The sequence below is a fragment of the Aristolochia californica genome, unplaced genomic scaffold (assembly GCF_029961685.1).
Source record: "Aristolochia californica isolate CCGP_79_NKW_82.1479 unplaced genomic scaffold, dmAriCali1.0.hap1 SCAF_4, whole genome shotgun sequence".
NCBI classification, from domain to species: Eukaryota; Viridiplantae; Streptophyta; class Magnoliopsida; order Piperales; family Aristolochiaceae; genus Aristolochia; species Aristolochia californica.
Window position 1 is genome coordinate 46,295,641 of NW_027182103.1, and position 24,828 is coordinate 46,320,468.

The window sequence follows — 24,828 nt, forward strand, 5'->3', positions numbered from 1 at the left end:
AGATAACACTCTTCGAAGCTATGTGCATATTATGTGTCACCTCTTTTACTTAGGTGGTATTCATTGTCCTACGATACCGTGATATCACATGATAGTGATGCACTCATGCCCCCACCACCTATTGGAGGATACATGTAGAGTATCCTCTTCACAATAATAAAATCTACCTATTAGATCTAATCGTAGAGCTTCATAAAGTGTCCAATTTGATTCTTATACCTTTGACTATTGGTCTATTGGTCAATTAGTGGTCAGATTCTTTAAATCTTGAACATCTTGAACATAGATTCTAATTTTGGAATAAAAATTTAATATGTACAATTAGATATTTATATATTTTAATAAGATTATTTATCTAGGGTTTAGGGGTCGGGGTCGGGGTCGGGTTTATGGGTCCATCAGCATTCTCGAACCAAACTCTCAACCGTTTAACTTACCTTATGATTACACTTGGCATGGATACTTCGAGAAGATTTAGGTGGGAATCCAACTGAACCTGCAAAGCCTTCTGGATTTTTTTTTTTTAAATAATTAAATCTTCCCAGTCCCATCTTTGTTTAGACTTTTGCAGTAATTGCGTTCACATACCACCAAAGTTTTTGAATCCGAATTTAATCCCCATTCGTTAATTATTCTGTTTTAAGCCACTGTATCGTACGTGTAATAGATTTACTACGTGCGGAAGTAAGATTACCCGGCGGGAGGGGGGGAAGGGGCGTAGTTGTTGGGACTAGGGTCTTGAACCACGGTTGCTCAAGCACGTGATCCTCATCTACCCCGCTTCTCTTGCCTTCTTCTTCCACTATAAATCCCTTTCGTTTCCACGTACTTTTAACCACCACCTTAAGCCCAGCTTCCTTCGCGTGCCACCCATCGCCGTCCTCCAACACTTTCTTCCCCCCGTCAACCCAGGGAGATAGCTAGCGGAGAAGATAATGGTGACCACCATCGAGGACATCCGAAAAGCTCAGAGGGCAGACGGCCCCGCAGCCGTCCTCGCCATCGGAACCGCCACTCCCCCCAACTTCGTCGACCAGAGCACCTACCCGGATTACTACTTCCGTATCACCGACAGTGACCACAAGACCGATCTCAAGGAAAAGTTCAAACGCATGTGTAAGTTCTGTACTGGTTCGCCTCAGAGGTTTTGCTAGCCACGTAGAAAAGTGTTTGGAGGATTTTCCTTCATGAGCTTAGATCTAAGTTCGTTCTTTCTACGTCCCATTTTCTTCGTTGATCAGATTTTGTTAGATTTCCGGCGAGTTGTTTAATTACATTGAGCCAGAGCTAATAAGTCTCAAGAAAAAAGAGAATGTTTTTTAGTTTTTTGACATGCAATTTAAGAAATTGGTTTTCATGAATTTATAAACGGTATACTGTTCTTTACTTATATTTGTCAATTGAGTATTGCGCTGCTGCAGGTGAAAAATCCATGATCAAGAAACGATACATGTACCTGACGGAGGAGATATTGAAGGAGAACCCCAACGTCTGCGCGTACATGGCTCCCTCTCTGGACGCCAGGCAGGATATGGTGGTGGTGGAGGTACCCAAGCTGGGGAAAGAGGCGGCCATCAGGGCCATCAAGGAATGGGGGCAACCCAAGTCGAAGATCACCCACCTCGTCTTCTGCACCACCAGCGGGGTCGACATGCCTGGCGCCGATTACCAGCTCACCAAGCTCCTTGGCCTCCGTCCCTCCGTTAAGCGCCTCATGATGTACCAGCAGGGTTGCTTTGCCGGTGGCACCGTCCTTCGTCTTGCCAAGGACCTCGCCGAGAACAACGCCGGCGCTCGTGTTCTCGTCGTTTGCTCAGAGATTACCGCCGTAACTTTCCGTGGACCCTCGGACACCCACCTTGACAGCCTCGTGGGGCAGGCTCTCTTCGGCGACGGCGCGGCTGCGGTGATCCTCGGCGCTGACCCCGTCCCGGGAGTGGAGACACCGCTGTTTAACCTCGTGTTGGCAGCACAAACAATCCTTCCCGACAGCCACGGCGCCATCGACGGTCATCTCCGAGAGGTGGGCCTCACCTTCCACCTGCTCAAGGACGTCCCCGGCCTCATCTCCAACAACATCGAGAAGAGCCTGGTGGAGGCGTTCGAGCCGCTGGGGATCAACGACTGGAACTCCATCTTCTGGATCGCCCATCCCGGCGGACCCGCCATACTGGACCAGGTGGAGAGCAGACTCGAACTGAAGCCCGAGAAGCTGCGAGCCACCCGCCACGTACTAAGCGAGTACGGTAACATGTCCAGCGCCTGCGTGCTCTTCATCCTGGACGAGATGAGGAGGAAATCCAAGGAAGAGAAGCTGGCGACTACGGGCGAAGGGCTGCAATGGGGGGTTCTCTTCGGTTTTGGCCCTGGACTCACCGTCGAAACTGTCGTACTACAGAGTGTCGAGATCCTCTGACAGCTCTCAGCGTTTTGAGCTCTTGATCCTTTCCGTGTCTGCGTTTTTGGATTGGAAGCCATTAAGCCGAAGAATTAAATAATAGCATTATCGGCCTTGAGCGCTTCAATTGTTGCAATTATGCTACATGATCATGTAATCGCTATATAATTGTTTTCATAAATTGCAAATAATTTTCGTCAGTTGGATCATGCTTCCGAATTCTTCTCTTTTGTTTATTCCTCCAATCCTCTTCAGCCAACTAACTATCATTCCAAAATTTTAAGACAAAAACAGTATCAATCAAACTACTACTTTGCAAACAACAACATGAAGAGGAAAACACAGATTACAGATAACAACACAGCTCCAAATCTACTACTGGGAACAGACAACGGCTCTTGATGAACTTTTGATCTGCTCTTCCTTGATCTTCTCTTCATAAGAGGAAATGGGGTAGACAACCGAACGCCCGGATCTCTCATGCTCACCTCACTTCCGACCACGATAGAGTTATTCACACCTTGAACGTTACTGTTGACATAGACATTAATACAGCAGCAGTGGCTGGACTTGAGATGGGGGACGTAGGGATGGACGGTCATGGAGGACCCCGCACTGCTTCCATCAAAAGTAACACCGTTATTGTCGACGGTGACAGAAGGATTTCCCTCGAGGGATTGGAGATGATCGCTCAACTTGTCGAAGAGACCTGCAATGTCTTCTTCAGCGTTCATCTCTGCAAAAATTGCTTCCTCGTATGTGAGCTCCGAAGGCCTTGAACTCGCAAGGACAGGTCCGTGGCCAAAATTGCTTTATCACCGACCACTCCCACTGGAATCAACCCTTGCTTCCGCGGATAGTTCAACTTTTGCAGCAGAACGAATGCCCATTTCTCTTTCAAAGGTATCAAGAAAGTTCAGATATCTGCCATCCAGAGATTTGACCAACTGCTCTCTCTCTCTCTCTCTCTCTCTCTCTCTCAACTGATCCAAATTCGATTTTTGTACTGGTAATCTACCGATTAGTTTTGGACTTTATGATGTTCGTGGTCTTTTGTTTCATACGTTGATTGAGAATACGGCAACATCCAAAGTATTAAGAAAAGCATATGGAAAAAGAAATCAGTTAGAATTTCCAGACGCTTGTCTTCTCCATTTCTCACTTGAAATATCAACACTAAAACTAGACCAAGCAGCGAGTAGGACCATACAAAAAGCACATAAGAGAGTACTAGTATATAACGCTTGGATTTGTCTAAACGATAACATGCATAGATATATACATAGAAAAGAATTTCCACCCAAAGAAAGAAACCCTGCCAAAAAGGATAGACATTGGAGCAAGCATACTAGAATCTGCACATAAAACCGAACCCTTTCATCATTACATCTACATATCTTTTCACAAGTACCTCCTTACACTCACCCGTGGGTGAGGTAGATTTACATCGGTTTGAGAGGATCGACAGTGGTTCTCGCAAAGCTCACAAGAAAAGCCTTGTCTAATGTAGAGGATGGACAGTGGTTTTCATCATTAAATCTTCTCTTCTCCCATCTTTGGGCATCCATCCCTATAAAACTTGCTTCAAGTCCCGATAAGCAGTAGGAAACAGACATGTTGCATATAATAAATACAAGACACAAATACCAAATCATTCTCAGTTTCAGAAAGCAACATCAAGGAAAGAAGAAAAGAAAAAAGGAAAAAGGCTACAAAGAATCGGATGTTCACACAAACCACAGAATAATTTGCAATTTTTCTACTGATGATTCTGAAGATGGAGAGCACCTCTGGAACAGACATTTGCAAATACATCATCATTCAAACATGCAGAAAAAATGAATGGAACTGAGTATTACTGATCATTTTTTGGGCAGACAATATATAAAGATGGTAATTTGGAAAACAAGTAGCTCATGTACATTCCTTTTTCAAATATATTCAACTTAGGAAATTGGCTTCTTCACTAGGAAGTCTGATCAACACTGTCTACCAAAGATAAGGATGTATGTTAAATGTTAATTAGGTGCACCCGTTATCTAATTAGCCATTACTAATTCCTTTTTGTTTAAATTTCTTAAACATAGATACAGGGTTAAAAAATTTCTTCCTCACTTCATTTTCTCTAGAGAGTGAAATTCTATTTTATTTCAATTATAACTTTCTCTACATGATCTGAATTCCATCCAAACATTCTCTAGGATTAATGTGTTTTGGGCACTTTCTTTATAACTCTCCCAACATTCCTAGTGCGCTATCAGAACTTCCACAAAAAAGTATAGAAGGATTTTGACAAATTAGAAACAAGGTTTTGAGTCACTTGACTAACTGAAAGAAAATATCTGGTATGCCTTAGTCCTGAGAGAAAGAAAGAATATAAAACAGAGGAATGCACCAGTTGAATAACTCAAAGGGGCTCAACAAGAAATAAATGAAGCATTTCAGAAGAAAGAATTGATTAATGGAGCACAGTAACGCAAAGAAACGTCTATGAAATCTTTTGCCTCAAAACTGTGATTGCGACAATGAAAATTCCAGGAAAGCAGTAGAAAATGAGTCTTTGGACCTACTACCAATCATGATAAATACATTATTAGATATTTTATGCCATGACAAGTAGTTTCCACCTTCTTGATTGTATTAGAGGATGACAGTAAAGAGGCCCCGAGTCATGTGGAACAGCAAAGAGATGCCATGATCCACCATACTGTTAATTGACAATGCCCAACTGAAAATATTAAAAAACTAAATGAAAAGAAATAGACGACATAACCAAATCAAATAACATTGATAAATTGACAGCAATCACCAGGTACTGACTCGGTAAATATTCCTTTAACCAATTACTCCAGAGCATATGCGTTCCTCCAAACAGTTCTGTCTAGGAGAGTGCAGTAGAACATATGCGTAATCTACTTGATGTTTAAGCATTTTAGAATTCAATATCAAAGAGTTTATAAAAAATGATTTAGTATTTGACCAAACCTCAGAGCAAAACAAACTAAAACAATCAATAATGATACAGAGCTTCAGATTATAAAACAAATCATAGTACAACGTAACCATTAAAACTCATTTTTACTTCCTGAATACACTACAGACTGCAGTACGTTCCTTGAGCTAGTATTTATCTTCTGGTTTCAAACTCAGGTACAACAGGGCTCTGCCAGATAGATTGACAACCAATGTAAGACCTTTGTCACATCTTGTATCATAAATGAAAGATTATTGACTAAGACAACGATGACTAGACTAAAGAAAGATGACAAGAGAATTGCACCACAGCCACAAGAATATGTGCATAAGAATAAATGGAGAATTTACTACAATTAGGATATGTACTAAAGGGTCAATCAGGCATCTAGTTTAAGGCAAGATTATTGAGCTATAGGCAGCAGGACACAAGGTCCCACACTTCCTTAGTTATCATCCCAAGAAGATTATAAGTACCAAAATACCAACTACAGTAACAAAGAAAGCACATAATTTCATAAATACTAGCTGTCCCATGACCACTATACTTGAGCCATCAATAAACATGTCCACCTTGAAAGCTACTGTCTAGGATTGCTGTAAGAAGGACAATAGGTCTTAACTACAAAGTATCTTACACATAAAAAATGGTTATCTCAACGCAGGTGTTCAAGTAGCATACAATGAAAACAAAGGCAAACAACCCAAGAGAACCATCAAACTTCTTGGTACAGAATTCAAGTGAAGTTGTAAAGAAGTAGATTTAAGAGAGAAAGAGGAAGGGAAGAAGAAGCAGACAAGGCTGCCTTGGAGTTTGTGCCATAAAAACACGAGCTCCCCCTTTTTATTAATCACTTAAGTGATAATTACAAGAAAGGACAGAAATACCCTGAATTACAAAAACTCCTATAACTCATACAATACAACTCTGATTTGTATGAAACTTGAAACACAAGAGCTTAATAAAATTATCTATTCTAACAGAACTATGCTAAAATATATCAGGATATGTAAAATGACCAAAATACCTTCGGACTGGTATTTTACACTCCCCCTCAGGCTGGAGAGTAAATATCAAACAATCCCAGTTTCTCACAGAACACTATGTGTTCACGTCTTCCCAGAGGTTTTGTAAACACATTTCCAAGTTGATATGATGACTTCACATATGGAGTAATCACATTTCCTTGCATAATTGCATCTCTGATAAAATGACAATCAACCTCTATATGTTTAGTTTTCTCATGGAATACAAGATTGCTTGTAATGAAAATAGCAGCCTGATTATCACACTTGATAACCATGGGTTCTAAAATAAGAAAAACTATCTTAAGAAGAACGGACTTAACCCACATAAGTTCACCAACAGTGTGAATCATTGCTTTATATTCGGCCTCTGCACTCGACCTGGCCACAACTGTTTGTTTCTTACTTTTCTGGCTTACTAAGTTACCACCAACAAAACAACAATAGCCTAAAGTAGACCGTCTATCCATTTTACATCCAACATAATCTACATTAAAATATCCTAAGCACATCTATTTTGTCATTCTGAGTATACAATAGACCTTTTCTAGGGGTACCTTTCAAATATTTTAAAATCCTCTCGACAACTTATAAATGCACTTTCTGAGGGTTTTCCATGAACTGGATTACAACCTGACACCAGAGGATATATTAGGCCCGGTAACTGTAGCATAGATCAATTTACTAACTAAGCGTCTATATTGTGTTCTATCCTTGAGTGCAAGACTTTGTTTCATGGAGATTATGGTTAAATTCCATGGGGATGTCTACTGGTTTGGCACCCACTAGATCATATTCCTACAGCATATCTAGCACATATTTTCTCTAAGAGAGAATCATACATCATTTACTACAAGCAACTTCAATGCCAAGGAAGTACTTCAGATAACCCAAATCTTTTGTCTGAAGGTTTTCACTTCTGTGATGCCTTCCAGATCATCCCCAAACAGTACAATATCATCCACATATACAACCAAGATAACCACACCATTCTTCATTTTTAGCAAGAACATAAAATGATTACAATGGCATTTGTAGGAATCAAATTGCGTCACCACATTACTAAACTTATCAACCATGATCTTGGATCAAACTACATCACCACATTACTAAACTTGTCAACCATGCTCTCAGACTTTGTTTAAGTCCACAAATAGTCTTTTTTAACCTACATACCTTCCCTGTTTCCCCCTGAGCAACTTACTCAGGAGGTTGCTCCATACATACTGCCTCTTGTATATCACCATACAATAAAGGTATTTTTCACATCTAGTTGAAAAAGTGGCTGCCCTTTATTAACTGTCATAGAGGTCAGTATATGTATCGATGTAAATCTGGCCACAGGTAAGAATGTCTAAAACACATCAACACCAAAGGTCTTTGGGTACCCTTTTGCTACATGTCTTGCAATAGATCTGTCAACATTATATTTAATGGTGTACACTCAACGACATCCCACAATAGCTGTCCCTACTAGTGGATCACAAAGACTACAATTCCCCTAGACATTAAAACACTCATCTCATTATCTATAGCTTGTTTTCACTCAGGAGAATACAAAATATCGCACTGAACAAGGAATAGTGGACGTAGACAAAGACATGGCAAAGGATTTAAAGGATGAAAATAAAAAATCAAATGACACATATTGTAAGATGGGATGCGAAGTACATGATCGTTAACCTTTTCGGATACAAATGGGAAAATCCAAATTTGACTAGAGTTGGAGCATTTGGAGGTACGATAGATGGTAACTCATGGTGGAGGCAATGGCTGTAGACATGAAAAAGTGGAGAAGGACCTATGACTAGTGCATCCAAAACTACTACAAGAACAAGACTATCCATAGAAGAACCAAATGAAATTAGAGACTCAAAAGAAATGAATTTGACATCAGTTGACACGTATGTCTTTCATCGAATAGGGTTATAACAATTGTACCCCTTTTTTTGGCGAGAATATCCCAAAAAAATACACTTAATAGATCGAGGCAACAACTTATCTAAAGAATTATCCAACGTGTACAAAACAAGTGCATCCAAATATATGAGGAATGACAGCAAACAACTTACAGTGAGGTTTTAAAACTTACAAAAGAACTTAACCACGTAAAAGAAATAATGACATGCGATTAATTAAGAAACAAGAAGTCAAAACTGCATCCCCCTAAATTTTTTTAGGAACATCATATGTAATAATAAAGTCCGAGTAACCTCAAGGAGATATCTATTTTTGTGTTCTACTACCTCTTTTTGTTGAGAAAAATATGTACAAGATGTCTGATGAGTAATACCATGGGAAACACAAAATGATACAAATTTTTTGTTGAGATACTCTAACACATTATCAGTACGAAAACATGAACACAAGCACCAAATTGACTCTCTATTTCATTAAAAAAGTTTAGGAATACATCAAATACTTCGGATTCCTCCTGTAGGAGATAACCCAAGTTACCCCACTAAAATCATCTATGAAAGAAACAAAATACTTGAAACTAAATGGATTAGGAACCCAACATGGACCCCATACATCAAAATGAACTAATTTAAACATTTTGGTGCTACAATTAGAACTAACAGAGACACTGGCTCAATGATGTTTTCCCAACTGACAAGACAAACAAAAAAAAATATTTGTTGGCAAGGGAGGAAAGGACTGATGTAGCTTAACTGGTGATGGATACCCCAAACGTAGGTGCCATAAGTATGAGGAGTCTGCAGTGGTAAGTATCACAACTTTGAGAATAGAAACATCATCCAACAGTTAGAGCTTCCCTTTTCATGCTCGGAACCAATCGTCATTTTCATTTGAAAGTCCTGAAAAACACAAGAAGTAGGAACAAAAATTACTGAACAATTTAAAGACTTGGTGATGTGACTCACATACAAGAGGTTAACTAAAAAAATTGGAACAAAAAGAACTGATTTTAAGAATATCTTAGGAGTGGTATGTATAGTCCCACTCCCCCTGATTTGGGGAAGTGGATTCATTTGCTAAAATAACTAGACAATATGCATGGGAAGGATGAATGAACTGAAATAAGAAGGACATAATTGACTTATGGGTAGATGACCCTGAATCAATGATCCAGAAGGGAGAGTGGGACACATTCAGTAAAGTCATAGTAGTGCTTGCCATTGTGGCACTTAGTGAGGACAAAAGATCAAACTATTATGCATCTAGCCAATACTACCCAAAAGACCGGCCTGTTAGGAGCGGAAGACATAGGTACTTAACCCCAGGACCATAACAGTACACCCCACCTTCGCGAGCCGACGTCCACGGTGGCTTAACACTCAACGACTGGTGCCGGGTCAAGATCCCATAATCCCTTACGGCGACCACGTCCGGGGCTCGTGACACCTGCGCCGGGACTCGCCTCGGGGATTCGAACTCGCGACGTGGGAGCCCGCTCTGATACCAAATGTTATGCACCTAGCCAATACAACCCAAAAGACCGGCTTGTTAGGAGCGGAAGACATAGGTACTTAACCCCAGGACCATAACACAGACTCAATGGCAGAAGAAGTGGTAGATGGTGTTATCAACTGACCAAGCCGATGTAGTAGCTATTGAATCTCATCATGTGAACCAGAGTGAGAAGTTGCATTTTCGTCCGTGATTATGGAATTGGCCCTAGTTTGCTTAACAAATTTTTCCCTACACTTGACAAAGATATGGTTAGATTGACCACAGTGAATACATTTTCGATCCCCTCTATCATTTTGACCACGACATCAAGTAGAAAAGTCTCGACCTCTTCCTTTACTACTACTTCAATGAAGTAGGCCTTGGGCTTACCAGCAAATGATTGGAGGTTAAGAGCGGCAACATCTGCCAATCTAGTATCTTTATCAGGTTTACTTACTACCGCACTTTCTTCCCGAATGATTCTATTAAAGGCTTACTCAAGAGTAGTCACATCGCCATTGACCAACAATTGGGTCTCAATAACATCATATACAAATCCCAAACAATCTAGGATCCTAACAACCTAAATCCGCTTTTTACCATATAGGTCAAGAAATTCTTGGAAAAACCTTTAACAGGAATGCTGAATGAAGAAGAAGAAGTGATGAAACCGAAAAAGATTTGTCCAAGACTACCTTCACTTCTCTGATACCATGTATAAAAGTAGATTTAAGAAAGAAAGAAGAAAAAAAGATTAAGAGAGGAGAGGAAGAAGAAGCTACCAAGGCTGCATTGGACTTCATGCCAGAAAAGCATGAGCTCCCCCCTTTATTAATCACTTAAGTGATAATAACAAGAAACGACAAAAATGCCCTCAATTACAAAAACTCCAACTCATATAATACAACTCTGATTTGAATGAAACTTGAAATATAAGAGCCTAATGAAATTATCTATCTAACAAAACTATGCCAAGATAAATCAGAATATGAAAAATGACCAAAATACCCTCAGACTGGTATTTTAACAGAAGTAAAAGCGAGTGAGTATTACCAAGATTAGACAGTTGGTAGGCAAAATGGACAACCACGATGAATATCCTTGAAACCTCAGGAAGTCAAAATGCCTTCCTCCTCTTTTTACTTACAGTCTATGGCAAGAGTTTCCCCACTCCACTCAGTCGTCACACCAAAATCAACACTGAGTTCCCTTAAAGGCGGAATGTTCTCCATAGCAAAGACCATAAGATGGGGATACATCACATTACAATGATCATACAACACAACCTGCACCATCACATTTGGTGTACAACTATGGCTGAAATAGCATGCCACATTCCTCAATCTCGAGACATCTAATGCAAAATCCAATGGGGGAAGAGAAGGGAAGCCTGGCTGAACACAACCGGGAAATACATGGGATATATCTCCCCACTCCATCCATCTGTGAGGAAAGCTACCGGGATGGATCAAACTGTCCCCATTCATTGAAATAACCGCAGCTAGTTGTCGAGTAAGGACAATCCCTGTATATTCACAAATAAAGTCACCAGCCCGAATCAAGTCCAAAGACCTGACTCCCCATCCAGTCTCCTTTGATCTAAATATTTCCAAGCGGCTCTTCAAACCCCTCTGAGTTGCACGGTTGGAACAACTTGGAGGACACCGGCAGGAGGAACCACACTCGTATATAACAGGCTTCCCTCTCAAAAGGATTCCACTACTATCATAAACCAACTCACCCCCATTTCTGTCTATACAGTAACAACCAATGGAGCAACTCGATGTACAAGTACACCCAAGGTATCCGCCAGTAAACCCAAGAGGAGTGTATACTGGACTCACTGCATATTGGTAGAACAAAGGCCCACTGTCAGAATCCACATCATTGAACAAATAAACAGGCATTTTTTCTTTTCCCTGAGAAATATCAAGACTCATGTAACCTTTAGGTCTAGCCACCATTGGTCTAAGCTTCAACTCGGCTGCAAACTTGAAAACCACTGTCCCCATTTCAGGCTGCCCGGACAATCTCAATAGTCTATATTTGTAGACACCAAAACCGGATTTTCCAACATCAAACCAATGGTCTACGATCTGATAAAGACCGTCATAAATGTAAACCTTACCAGTTGGGCTACGCTCGGATTTTATTCCTCGAATTACCCTTACCTCGACCCCATGATACCGACTTCGTTCCAACGCCAGATTCCCTCCTTCGAGTTTTTGATTTAGACAATGCCTCATAACATGCCGTTCTTTGCCCCCGTGACCTGTGTAAATGAGCACTTCTCCAGCGTCTTCATCATCCTCATAGCCACCTGAAACTATGATGCTCGTCGCAATCGGTTCTCTGTTCGGGCTCCGTGCTGCGCCCACGTAATCTATGCCCGCCTGGACCTGACCATGCAACCCAATGACACACATTTCCATTCGGAAAAAGAACTGATCCCCAACATAAACCCCAGGAATCGTTCCAACAATTCGTTTATCCCTGTTAAGCCACAATCCTCGTTGCAGCATCGCAGCGGCCGCTTTCATGTCGGCTCTTTTCCGAGCACCCGGCGGCAGACCGAGAGCTTCCCCTGTCCCCCCGCGATCTTCTTCTCGAATCAAAAAAATGCGAAGAGACTCGTACAGAAGTCGAGTTTTTCTAACTAATTCTCTGAAGTATCGCTCTTCGGCGAGACTGAGGTCCGTAGCCCTAACCATTTCGGCAGATCGTATCTGCTTATGCTTAGTGGGCACCGTCGGGGATATGGCATTCTGCTCCGGAATCGGAACGATTGACAAGGAATTGGGCTCGACGACAGCCATATCCTTGTACGAGGACATTTTTCGGGCGAATGCAAAGTGGAACATTTCCGATATTCGGAGGAACTCCGAGTAGACGTCGGATTCATCGACCGGTGAGATCAACGAAATATCCTGCATGGAATCCTCATTCGTATTAGGATTCACTGGAAGTGGCAGTTCCACCGGTTCCGTTTTGGGCTCAATTTTAGGAGAAATGAGGATCCGAGGTGGATCCGGCAGGAGATTCAGGTCTTGAAACGGAATCGACGAATCCATCAGCGGCAAGAGACGGAGCTTCTACCTTCTGGGGCAAAAGGATCCCAGCATCTTCCCGGGATCCTCCTTCGCATACGTCCAGCGAGTTTTTAACTTCGAAGAGTCTGTTGGGAGGACAACGGCGAGGAAATCAGCAGACAAGCGTGACTGCGTCTGAAGCCTTGTAGGAGCATATGTGGGTCCCGCTCGTTTCTGTGGGAGCCCCTACGTCCCTCTTGCTATACTGGAAATAACTGTGACGTGGATATTTATTTATTACAGAAAGAGGGATGAGTTTTTTTAGTAAAAACTCCCATTACTAATTGGTTAAACAACTTCCATCCGAGCCGTTGCCCGACAAAACTACCTCCGAACCGTTTTATCACCTGTACTCATATACACGTGGTGATTCGGGAAAGCACTACCTTCAACGCTTCAACCTCCCGGACAGTCGGGCACGGAAGAATAAGAAACTGCATTTTACTCTGGTTCCTGTAGAGCTGCTCGGTTCGCTGAAGATTGCTGGAACTCGACAGGATTAGGGCTTATGGGGAGCAGATTAGAGATGTTTTTCTAGGCAAAGCTCCAGAAAAATGCTGTGTTGTAATTTCCAGTCTCATCTTTTGCTGAGAGGAAAAATCCCTTCGCTGGCTCTCTCGGATCCTTCTCCATGCCCAATTGAAAGAAATATAAGCTGCTGTAAGTTACTTTCTTCTTTTCTAATAGTCGTCCACGGAGACACTGAAACTATTTACTGTTCGTGTGCAGTTAAATAAATTGCATTTTGTTTTAATTTTCGTGTGGCTTTCGTGAAACTGGAATCTACTGGCGAAACTTGTGAAGTAGAGGATGAGTCGGAAGCTGAATTAAACAGTAATTTGAGTCTAGTCTTAGCAACACTCGCTAAGTCACTCTCTCTTCTTAGTAATATATTCACACATTTCTGTAAAAAAAAACACTCGCTAAATCAGGCTTCACAGCTGCCTTCACATTAATATTTGTTTCTGAGATAGGAGACAAGGTGATTCCTAATTTATAAATTGATTCTTTCCCTTGAATTTTTCTGTTCTGGTATTGGTTAATGAAAATAAAATGTTTAAGGTGAGCTAGTTATCATTTAAAAAAAGAAAGGTGGTTTTGGACCTTTTCATTTTAACCAGTACATGTTCTTTGTTTGCTTTAGTAACATTGTTATATGAATTCAAGGGATGGATCGAAGTGCATTATAGTGTGGCAAAAAAGTTGACCATACTAATCTTCTGAACTATGATTATATTTTTCAAATTGGAAATTTAAGTCATGTCAAAAGACCTGATGCATAGGACTGAATTAGGTTATCTACAACTCACCGGTGCAAATGATGCATCCTGAAATCAAATTCCAAGGACTGATGGGTATCTTTGGCTGGCTTCTTTTTGTTTGCAACTTACATTTTCTCTGAGTTCATTCTTTATTTAACCCAATATCTCTCTAAGACGAATGGCCTATATAATTATGCCATGGTAGCAGGAAGAAATTGGTATGTTCCAAATTGTTCTGGCGAATGGCTTTTAGGTCTTTATTGTCGGATCTGCATGGATTGTTGGTGATCCAGAGTTTTGAACTTGAAATTATCTTGTTCATCTTGGTAGCTGCAGAGAGTAGCTGTGGTCTGAATTTTGTACATTGATGGCTTTTCAGTAGGCATTCTCCTCACTATCAGTTTTATCCTGAATTGTATTCTGAAGTACAAAAGAATCTTTATTAACATTCTTATTCAAATCTTCTGCAGACATTTTTCATTGCTGCTTTGCTTGCTATGCTATATGAAAAAGGATTGGTATTCCTCTTCCGCACAGTTGTATTTCTTTTCATTGTTCTTTTGGGTGAAACTAAATTAGTGCTTTCATGGCTCTTTACTCATTTATAATTCAGAGAGTGGAATGTTTGAGAATGTAACTTATTATTGCGAGGTTAGAGTAGTGATTGTCCTTTATGCAAAATGAAATTGTCTTTCAGAGACATTGCTTTCATTTATATGATGTTTCTATATGAGATCTTACATGATCTATTTATGTGACTCAACTAATTTGCTCAATACACCTTTTCTTATCTTCTTTTCTGTAAATTGCTAATTTTGTTTCCAATCTCTACTGGTTTCGCCTTCCCTGCTTCTTATGCTTGATCTTTTTTCCTTTCATTTACTGTTACTGAAACTACTTTGAGGACAATTTTAAGTATATTATCATTTAGGTTGTATAGTTTGTTTGTTTCTTCCCTGTATTAATTCTCTTTTTTTTATTTACATCCAAAATATCTACTAGTGTTAGTCTACTGGGAAATTGCATGGAGCTCGCCACCATATCGGTTTCTTTATACTGGACAATATCTCCAAACTGTAGACCTTTTTCTGTTGGGCATTTATACATTTTAGGGATTGTTTTTTTAGGCGAATGCACAAAAAATGCTTTGCTTTTGGTTGTTTGATAATGGACCTTAATGCGGATTTCTTGAACTATATTATTATTTTATTAACTTCACTTCAAATAAACAGGTTCTTTTGGGATCAATGGGAGCTCTTTCACTAATGACCATATTGTCCGTGGTAATAGGATGGATATTTCATTCTGTTCCAACACAGTTTCAGACCAGTAAGTGGTGAATCTTCTCCATGTGTTTGGTTTTACATCATATTCAGTACCACGAGATGGGGTAAACTTCGTCTATTGTATGCTATTGGATACACATATGATCGTACTTCAGTATTTTGAAATACTGACATATGATATCTGCTGTAGCATTGCCAATTGGAGAATATTCAGCTGTAGCTCTTCTTATGCTTTTCAGATTTAAGGCGATAAAAGATGCTTGGTAACTTCCATCAGGTGTCACTAAGAGCAGCAAGGAGAGCCCTGAACTTGGAGAACTTGTGGAAGCTGAAGAGCTGGTCAAGGAAAAGGTCAATTTCTGAATCTCGTTTATTGTCATGTTGTAGATGCATAAAAATAATCCTTTTATTATGCAAATTTTCATTTTTTATGGAAAATCTATGCACCATTTAGAACTTTTTTTTTTTTATTAGTATACTATACTTACATGGAGGTGCATTTAAGTTACAGTATGTTCTAACAGAGATAATGAGAAAAAAAGGGTAATGTCTGTTACATTTCCAGGTGGCAAAGAAATTGACAAATCCTCTTGAAATCATCTGGAAGTCTTTCAGCCTTGTATTCTTTTCTGTAAGTGATCTCTTGTCCTTCTTTAATGGTTATGACATCATGTGCTGATTTGGTGCAGAAATTGTTTGTTTTGGTTTTTTATTTCATTTTATTTGTTGATCCGCTGGTTAACTAGATACAAGACTGTCAAATACTAACTTAATGCCCGCAAGCTTAGATATTTGGAATATGGTATCATGGGGGGCCCTAGACTTCTGATTTACTTATAATCATACTGAAATTAACATTGTCTTAATTATCAAACAATCAGGCGATTGTGTCTTGACAGTCTCAATCCTTTTTCTTTCTATAGTCAGAGGGAAAAAAAGTGTGGAAAGTAACCAGTTCCCAATGCATCCAGGAATGGGGAGATAATTCAATGCTGGCTACAATACCTTTGGGTGCTGCTCAGGTGTTGTTTTGAATTTTTTTTTTATGTGAAAATCTCTTCTTATAGATAGGTCATCTTTCTTACTCTCGCCAGCTTTAACATAGTCATGTTGTAACTTGTCTCGCCTGCGGTCTCCATGGGGTGTGGCTAGTGGAGCCAATGCTGGACATTTAGTTGCCACTTCTATTGCAATTATTTGAGGAGCATTCCTTGCCAAATACATATCCGAAAAACTGGTAGGGGTCAATTATATCGGCAAACTTATGTTCGAAACTACAAATATCTACTATGTTGTTTGATGTACTTGATTTCCTGCAAACTCCATTATTCAGGTTGACTATTTGGGGGGAGTGCTGTTTCTCATTTTTGCCGTAGCCACCCTCCTTGGAGTTTTCGCTCCGTCTGGCTGCCTGTCAACGTTATGTGGCATGAAAAATTATCGGAGGGCCTGAAGTCGCTTACAGAAGCTCAAATTAGGTGCCTAGAATTTCACCGTCTCACATGATTCTTAATATCCGTGAAAGACTCAAAAAATTTCTTACTCTTCCTATTTAGTTTTGGTTTTTTATGGGTAATCTTCAACATTTATACAAGTCGTTCTTGTCGCGTACTGATTTATACAAGTCGTTCTTGTCGCGTACTGAGCTAGTAACAGGGATTTGCATAGGTTGAGATTCGAGCTCTTAGGTGCCCATACGCTGTTGTTCCCGTTTTTAGTTATTTTCTTTGATTATTAATTACCAGCCATCGCTGTTGGTCAGTCCTATCAAAGTCCGAGTATTGCTATTTGCAGTGTCAAGTGATCGGTATAGTCTTCTGGTTTCCAGCAGATGCAGACAGCCCTTTTGTTTCAACTACACGGTAAAGAGTTTACAAGACTTGCTTCCTTTATAATAAATAACAACTCTTGATATCGATTTCCTGTTGCAGCTTCCTCTTTTCTTTCGTGCAGTCTCCTGTGCATCAACGCAGGTTGACAATGCTTATCGGAGGCATGAGCAGAGACCTTTACCACGAATGAAAAGATGAACAGAGGCGACGACCCCATTGACATTCAGATGATGGAAAGGTTTCCAGTGGGAATTGCACTGACTGGGCTCTGGGTTGGCCTCAATATCCAATACAAGCTTCTTTTCTTAACAGCAAGCGACTCAAGCTCGACCATTCCCCACTCCCTTGACAGTTCTCTCAAAGATGCACCCGTCATCACATTCAAAGACCTACAAAATCTTCCGCTGCATCGGTAACGTTGATTTTATGGGTAGGTAGGATCGTTCCACTTCCTCTCCCCAATACATTTTTCGCTTCGGGAATGAACGGCGGGAGAGAGGACAAAGGGGAAAAAACAGTGGACAAGGCCGCCTCTTCCACTGTACATCTCGAATTCCCTATACAAGCCCAAACGAGATGAAACACCTGGGGCTCTTGTCTCCTTGTGTCTTGGTAAAGATTCGCCTTTAACGCAATCTTCGCAGTAGGGAAGCCCGGCCCCCAACTTTCTCCCCTCTAATTTAGTTCCAGTAACCTTTGATCTCCTTACTAAACTAATTTAATAGAGCCGATTGATTTTTCTATGCCCTTATCATTCCCTAATCATGACATAAAGATCACGAACGACGTGGCGCTCTACTAGATTTTGTCTGATACGTGTTTGTCGCAGGCTGTCACACGTGGAATCGTCCCGAGCGTTCCTTGGTCGAACGCCAGAGCTTGGAACGGCGGGAGGAGGCGTAGGGGTCAGTGGAGTAGAAGAAGAAGAAGGGCGGAGGTGAGGCAATCTCTGTAACTCCGACCGGCGAGCGTGGCAAACAGTGCGGCAGCCACGTTTGCACGCCTTACGAAGCTGACGCATCGAAGGGGCCCACCGGCAACATTAACTGTCTCCAGGTTACTGGCGCACCCACTGATTCTGAAACAACCGCTTTGAACGGAAAAATTCCCCCACGGAGACCTCTCCCTCCGAAACTTGGCGGCCGCCGCGAGGCAGTCCACTCGCCTTCTGACGTCAAGCCATTATTCCTCCTGATTTTTGGAGGTAAGAGAGTTTTAAATTGACTCATGTTTTTTTGGTAAAAACTATGAAACGTTAGTTCGCCCATCCAGTAAATGCTTCTCTGTCGCTTCGAAACCGTAAGTGGAACTGCTAACTCGCGCTTGGCCTAATTTCTGGTAGATTTTTCTCTCTGGAAGCAGCAACTTTTTACTTATCAATCAAAAATTTGTATTCATATCTTAACAGCCGATGTGCGACGCGACGTCTCACCCGACGAGCAGAGACAAACCATCAGCTTCTCCAATGGCGGAGGTGAAATTTTAGTGAAAAGCAAAGCCAGGAAGTGAAAAATCGTGAATCAGCAGTGCACGAGAGGACGACGGTCGTGGGAAGAAGAGGAAATACACGAGAGTACTTCGAGCCTCTGATGTACGACTATTTCTGTCTCTTCCTCGCACGGGTATTTGGGTGGAGGAAAAACTTGAAAATGACAGTTTCGAAATAAACTTTAGAGATTTTTTACCAGAACTTATTATCCGTAGCTCGCAGCATCCTATTCTCCTGTGTCTCATCCTATGAGAGAGAATAGAGCTTATCCAACTGCGAAACGCACCAGCGATGGGGGGGCAGAGAGCTTCTGCTGCTTGGCGTCTCCATCCTTCTGTGAAACTTCTCCTGAAATAAAAGCGCTTTTGAGTTTTTGTCTACACCCATGAGAGATTTCTACCTACTTAGTACTCTTTCACACGATGTTGCCGAGTTTCCGTCTTTTTTGGGCTTCCGCGATAAAAAGGAAAATAGATACTAGCCGAGGGTGATGCAAAACCGATGCATCTTTGAGCGACCATTTTCAGGGATGTCGGTTTTTATCACCGACTCTCGAACCCTTTTGTTTTCTGATTACATGTCCACTCCTTGTGACAAACCCCACCGAGACAAATTCGCCAAAATATCTCTGTTGCCCCTGCAGTATGTGTTTGTTCGTTTCAGCTCTACTTTACTGTTTTTTAATTGATCTTGTGCTTGAAATTTGCACCGTGTGACTGATAATCTAATTGTGTTTGTTTTTCTAGTTGTATATGATGAATCATCTCGTGCCAGATTTCGAAATGGAAGAAGATAGTTCGATGCCTTCATCCTATGGTTTCTTCCAGCAGAAGAAACAAACAATGTCAGTTTCGAAGAGTCTTTCGATGGAATTGGTAATTCTTGCATTTTTTTCGTCTATTTTGATTCTTAATTTTTTGGGTTGCACAGGGAAGAGGACGAGCTCGTGGAGCTCTTATGGCGGAACGGGCAGGTGGTGATGCAGAACCAAAACCAGAGACCGCAAAAGAAATCGCCTCCGCCGCCGCCTCCATATCCGATTGGCGATGCTGCTCCTCCTCCGCCGGAAAAATCCACCAGCGCTACCGATATCGGACCTTCGACGTCGGCGGCGCCCAACCAGCTCTTTATGCAAGAAGACGAAATGGCGTCGTGGTTACATTATCCTCTCGACGACTCCTTCGATCGCGATTTCTGTGCCGAACTTCTCTACCCCTCTCAGCTCGGAACTAATCAGGTAGCAGCCGACCGACATATGGAGAGTAAGCCGGTGGTGTCATTTTCTCGGCCGCCGATACCACCGTCGGCACGGCGAAGTGGAAATGACCATCCGCTCAACTCCAAGTTCGTCAATTTCGGGCATTTCTCTCGCATGGAAAGCAGAGAGGAATCCCGACCGTCGGCTTCGGATAAGCTCGCAATGGAATCGATGGTGGTGGACTCTAATGTGACACCAGCCGTGGACCCAAGTTCATCTAGGGTTAGGGTTTCGACCAGGGAGAGGACGACGACAGGCTCCGGCGTCGGAGACTTGGGCAGCGGCAGCACGTGCGGTGGCGCTGCAGATAGAGAGCTAGCCACGTGTGAGACGACGATGACGTCATCTTCCGGAGGTTCGGGAGCAAGTCCTGATACTTTAGCTAAACCGACGGCAGGTGAAGATCGAAAGAGAAAAGCAAGGGATACCGATGACTTGGAAGGTCACAGTGAGGTTAGCCTTGTTGTTTCTTAACCATTCTTAATCTTACTACTACTCCCAACATTCCTATGCTTATTTTCCTGGCTCAAACTAATGTGGGCTGGGATTCTCACGAGTCTTGACAGAAGCAAATAGTTGGTGTGCCTGTGTGGGCTGTGGCCTTTGGTTCTCTTTTTTTAACCTGGAGAAAGGCGCCCAGTATTTCAAGATCTTGCGGTGTTTGGCAATAAAAAGGAACAGATAGAAAGTGCACTCGTTCAGTTTGTCTATGTTTCTTTTCTTGAAATTCATTCATGGTGCTTTATTGGATCTAGCAAAGCATACTGGTAAGCTGAACAAAGGCAGGACACTGAATGCAGGGGAGGCATTGTATGGACCTACCTTGCTACCACAATGATTAGCCAGTCAACTTTTTATTTGTGGAAGTCTTGAGTTTTTTCTTTTTGCCTTTTTCTTTTCTCTTTTCTCAAAAGTGTTGGTGGGCACCCATCTATGTTCATTGACTGAGAGCTGGTTAACATGTTGCTTGTACTTTTGTTGGCACAATGGCCGCTATGAAGAACCACAACCAGTACTTGATCTCCATCATTTAGTCTTCTGAGGTTGGTCCATTTTGTTCAATTTTTAGTGACACTCATTAGAAAAGCTAGCTCTCGGTACTTTCAGTGCTAGTTGTGTTCTACTCAGGAGGAGGAAGAATCATATTCCAGAGTGGCAGCAGCTCAGCTTGATTTGCCTTAAAACAAATTCTATTTACTGATGAGTATTGCAAACTTGGGCAAATGATAGAAGGGCCATGCAATGGATAATCATGTTACAGAAACTTAAAATCATGTTTCTCCCTACCTGACAAATGTTCTCTTGGTAGCTAAAATAATGGAAAGAAAGCATTTGATGTTTGCAACCATCCATCAGGAGCCTTCAGTTAGTTGTTGGTGTGTGTATGTCCTTGCCGTAGTTACTCAGGTGGATCTCCTATCATGAAAAGCTTATATCATTGATCTGCAGAAGTAGGAAGTACCTTTTTCATCTCATACACATCAGGGAAGAATTATAGTTTCCAGTGGTTGCTGAAAGCTGGGTTAAAAAAGTGACACTGTTTGATCTTTTTTCATAGTTGCCTTAGTTCTCATTTAGCTTACAAGAGTCTTGCTCTGTTTTATGGCATGACAGGATGCTGATTACGAATCTGTTGAGGAAAAGAAAGCTATTCGGCTTCCCATGTCGACAAGAAGAACACGTGCTGCAGAGGTGCATAATCTATCTGAAAGGGTGTGTTTTCTTCTGCCATCTTTTTTATTTGTTATAACGGTGTTCTTAGTTAGATTATTCAAAGTGGTCTAAGGAGTTATACTTCTTACCCACATTGCTGGGAGTAAAAGAACTATCACAGTTGTTTTATCATCCGTGTGAAGGAAATAAACAGTCTATGAATCTAATATATAAAATATTTAATGCAGAGACGGAGAGATAGAATTAATGAAAAGATGAAGGCTCTGCAAGAACTTATACCACGATGTAACAAGGTTTGATATCCATCTACATAACTGTTCTTCTGAACCTCCCAAAAAGCTGATATATTTTCCAATTTCCTGATTTTATGGATGCTATTCCAGACAGACAAAGCTTCAATGTTGGATGAAGCAATCGAGTACTTGAAGTCCCTCCAGTTACAAGTTCAGGTGTGTTTATTTGTTGATGATGCCTTGATGTCATTCTATTGATGCATTTGGCACAAGATGTAGGATGTTTACTACATTTCAGAATATTGGTCCTATGTTTTTCATCTTCAGAACTTATAAATAGAGTGTTGCTGTTTGTGGTTTAATCTTGTAATCTTCAGAACAAGATAGAGATAGCCTCAGATAATAACCATCAGAACAAGAAGGATATAGTCTCAGTAACCATCAGAACAAGACTGGAATAGTCTTGTATCCTCCACATCAATTATCACTTTTTTTTAAAAAAAATGTTTGCAGACCTTTCTATTGTGTTGCAGAGTGAAACTTTTATGTTGCCATTTGGCTTGCTTTCTGGCTTGGAATAGGAATAAAATTTGGCTAAAAGATTACGTCTTAATGGAAAGGCACCTGCAAGATTTATTTGCACATTGCTCCTAACCTTCTGCACTTAAATGAAACACTATGTGAAAGATCTCATGGAACAGCAGAGAAAATCCCGGATCCAAGAGATTTTCTTACTGTTTGGTGCCCATTCCCAATCTGTGGAAAATTTTACTTCCCAATCTTAAGACCAGGGGTTAAAATCCACTTGATTTGCAAAATGTTGTCATTTTGTATTTAAATTTTTGATCTCTTGTATCACATCTGAAGGAAGACGCCTGTACACATGTTCAGCATATTTTACTAGCAGCTTTAAGCTGTATTATTTCTGAGGTGCATATACATTTTTGTATAAGAAACATGTCCTTACTGCATACTTTTTTCTTTTCTTGAAAGGTAGTTCATACTTATTTTGGCAAGAATTTTTTCTTTTCCACAAACCAACTTATGCAGATGATGTCCATGGGCTGCAGCATGGGGCCCATGATGTTTCCTGGTGTCCCTCAATACATGCCACCAATGGGAATGGGAATGGGGATGAATGTGGGCATGAGCATGGGGATGGGCATGGACATGAACCGAACAATGTTACCGTTCCCACCAGTTCTTCCAACTACTCTTCCTGGTTCTGCTGCAACTCACATGGGTCCATGGCTTCCAATCCCTCCTTTCCATATTCCACCTGTACCTCCGTGTGATCAATCAAGAGCTCAACCAACAAGCCATGTTGATAGAGCTTGTAATTTGGTTGGTGTACAAGGCCCCAGCCCGGCACAAATGCTAAATCCTGCTGATTCTTATCAACACTATCTTCGCCTGCACTACATGCAAATGCCTCAGGTATTATTATTATTCTTTCTATCGACGTCTTTCTTTTCTTGTTGGTTGCATTGCACAAAGCAATACCTATTCGTCAAAGTTATTGCTTCACCATATAACTATTTAGGAAAAGAAGACTGTTAAAAAGCACTCCACAGGCAAGATAACATCTCGAGATGTCTAGCTTCTATTTTATGTCCATGAAAAATTCTCTAGTTTGCTTGTGCTGTTTTGGTCTTCACCTTCTGAATATTGGATTCTTTTTTTCAGAACCAGGGAGCAGCCCAGCCACCAAGCACCTCCAAGGAAGCTGAAACTCCTGAAAGTCACAAATCAGGTACAAATGCTGTCAAGATACTTTTTCAACTCAGTTTTCCTTTTCTCATCCGCTAGAGAATTAGGAAGAAGCTGAAAGGTGCATCTCTTTAGCAACTGTCACAACATCATTTTATTTTAATTGATTGTGAGGAAACAGCTTGAACCATTACACGGAAGCAACAATTCTAAATTTAGTATAATTGGACATTTTCATCTTCTAAACTCTTCAGTCGATCATGACAGGTTGACGTTTTGCACAAAAGCTTGGGGAGCAGCCGCCTGATAATTTTTGTAGAGTAAGAGAGATGACACTCTTGGTTGTATACAGGGTCGCTTTGGACTCTGGAATACGACACGGCTAACCTGTAATTATCAGCAATAGAATCCTTATCTTTTTTTTTTTTTTTCCTTTCGCCTCCCCCTCTTCTTTTGGCTCTAAATTATTGCTTTACCAAATGTTGCTGGTGGCTGCTAGTGGCTGTAGTCTCGGCCTTGATCCTCAAAATGTTGGGTGGGTGAGACATCCGTTTGGGTAGAAAATATTTGGTGTTGGAATTGAGAAAGATTGGGTGGCCGGGAGTTGTACAAAGGATAATGTTAGTAAATAGAGACCGCCATGAGGAGGACGATTAATCATGCAAGCTGTCGCATCCTTGTTTATTCCTTTTTTTCTCTGGAAATTGTCAGATTCTGGTGGGGATGGTTCAACCCCAATAACAGGAGGCGAAGGCCTTCTCTCTGTTCACTGCTTTTGGCTCCCGCTGGGATACGTTTCTGTCCAAGACTTGGAAAGCGATGGAACGTTAAAAAGGCAATCGTCCCATTATTCTCGATTACCCAACAGTCGTCCCCAAGAAGGCAGCGCTGCTTCTTACTTTCTTCCTGCTAATTGTAATTCAGTTTTTCGTGTATATGTTGGTTAGACGTTGTCATTAGAACAGAAGTTGCATCAATTGTATTGGTTTAACCAAGCTCATGGGACTAGGAAAGAGTTAATTACTCGTTTATTTACCTAATTACTCTGTTACCTTGAGAGGTTATTAATAAGCAGCGTAATTGCAGGAATGGAATCATATTCCAATCAGCGTCAAATCACAGCTCGAAAACGGCAAGACAAATCCGAAAGAAGTTCTAAATGGGATAGAAATTGATGAGAGGAT

The 24,828-nt window shown here is 41.1% G+C and overlaps 4 protein-coding genes across 9 annotated transcripts; 2 read left to right on the top strand and 2 right to left on the bottom strand.

The window, feature by feature from the left end:
* Positions 1 to 847: 847 nt before the first annotated feature.
* On the top strand, positions 848 to 2,598 carry LOC137962316 (chalcone synthase). The gene is made up of 2 exons (XM_068809116.1): positions 848 to 1,116; positions 1,422 to 2,598. The coding sequence occupies exons 1-2, from the start codon at positions 936 to 938 to the stop codon at positions 2,414 to 2,416; spliced, it is 1,176 nt and encodes a 391-aa protein (XP_068665217.1). The 5' UTR covers positions 848 to 935; the 3' UTR covers positions 2,417 to 2,598.
* Positions 2,599 to 2,706: 108 nt separating this feature from the next.
* LOC137963473 (uncharacterized) lies at positions 2,707 to 3,132 on the bottom strand. The gene has a single exon (XM_068810589.1). It carries the CDS (start codon positions 3,130 to 3,132, stop codon positions 2,707 to 2,709), a length of 426 nt encoding a protein of 141 aa, XP_068666690.1.
* A 7,737-nt stretch (positions 3,133 to 10,869) lies between these two features.
* Positions 10,870 to 12,993, bottom strand: LOC137963677 (histone-lysine N-methyltransferase family member SUVH9-like). Its single transcript, XM_068810838.1, has one exon. It carries the CDS (start codon positions 12,880 to 12,882, stop codon positions 10,951 to 10,953), a length of 1,932 nt encoding a protein of 643 aa, XP_068666939.1. The 5' UTR covers positions 12,883 to 12,993; the 3' UTR covers positions 10,870 to 10,950.
* A 3,392-nt stretch (positions 12,994 to 16,385) lies between these two features.
* LOC137962826 (transcription factor PIF1-like) lies at positions 16,386 to 24,642 on the top strand. 6 transcript variants are annotated; one of them, XM_068809915.1, is made up of 14 exons: positions 16,386 to 16,685; positions 16,782 to 16,926; positions 17,105 to 17,310; positions 17,380 to 17,710; positions 18,110 to 18,484; positions 18,689 to 18,902; positions 19,516 to 19,613; positions 19,700 to 20,480; positions 21,642 to 21,740; positions 21,929 to 21,994; positions 22,085 to 22,150; positions 22,985 to 23,371; positions 23,621 to 23,687; positions 23,912 to 24,642. In XM_068809915.1, exons 6-14 carry the CDS (start codon positions 18,870 to 18,872, stop codon positions 23,914 to 23,916), a joined length of 1,602 nt encoding a protein of 533 aa, XP_068666016.1. In that variant the 5' UTR covers positions 16,386 to 16,685; positions 16,782 to 16,926; positions 17,105 to 17,310; positions 17,380 to 17,710; positions 18,110 to 18,484; positions 18,689 to 18,869; the 3' UTR covers positions 23,917 to 24,642. The 6 variants fall into 6 exon arrangements, with proteins under 6 accessions (XP_068666016.1, XP_068666018.1, XP_068666019.1 ...); XM_068809917.1 differs by having other exon boundaries at positions 17,194 to 17,310; XM_068809918.1 differs by having other exon boundaries at positions 17,243 to 17,310.
* Positions 24,643 to 24,828: the final 186 nt, after the last annotated feature.

Coding starts and splice junctions, on each gene's coding strand:
- LOC137962316 (XM_068809116.1), top strand. CDS start 936: ATGGTGACCACCATCGAGGACATCCGAAAAGCTCAGAGGGCAGACGGC. Junction 1,117..1,421: donor GGAAAAGTTCAAACGCATGT/GTAAGTTCTGTA, acceptor GCGCTGCTGCAG/GTGAAAAATCCATGATCAAG.
- LOC137963473 (XM_068810589.1), bottom strand. CDS start 3,132: ATGAACGCTGAAGAAGACATTGCAGGTCTCTTCGACAAGTTGAGCGAT.
- LOC137963677 (XM_068810838.1), bottom strand. CDS start 12,882: ATGGATTCGTCGATTCCGTTTCAAGACCTGAATCTCCTGCCGGATCCA.
- LOC137962826 (XM_068809915.1), top strand. CDS start 18,870: ATGTACGACTATTTCTGTCTCTTCCTCGCACGG. Junction 20,481..21,641: donor ACTTGGAAGGTCACAGTGAG/GTTAGCCTTGTT, acceptor ATGGCATGACAG/GATGCTGATTACGAATCTGT. Junction 22,151..22,984: donor CCCTCCAGTTACAAGTTCAG/GTGTGTTTATTT, acceptor CAACTTATGCAG/ATGATGTCCATGGGCTGCAG.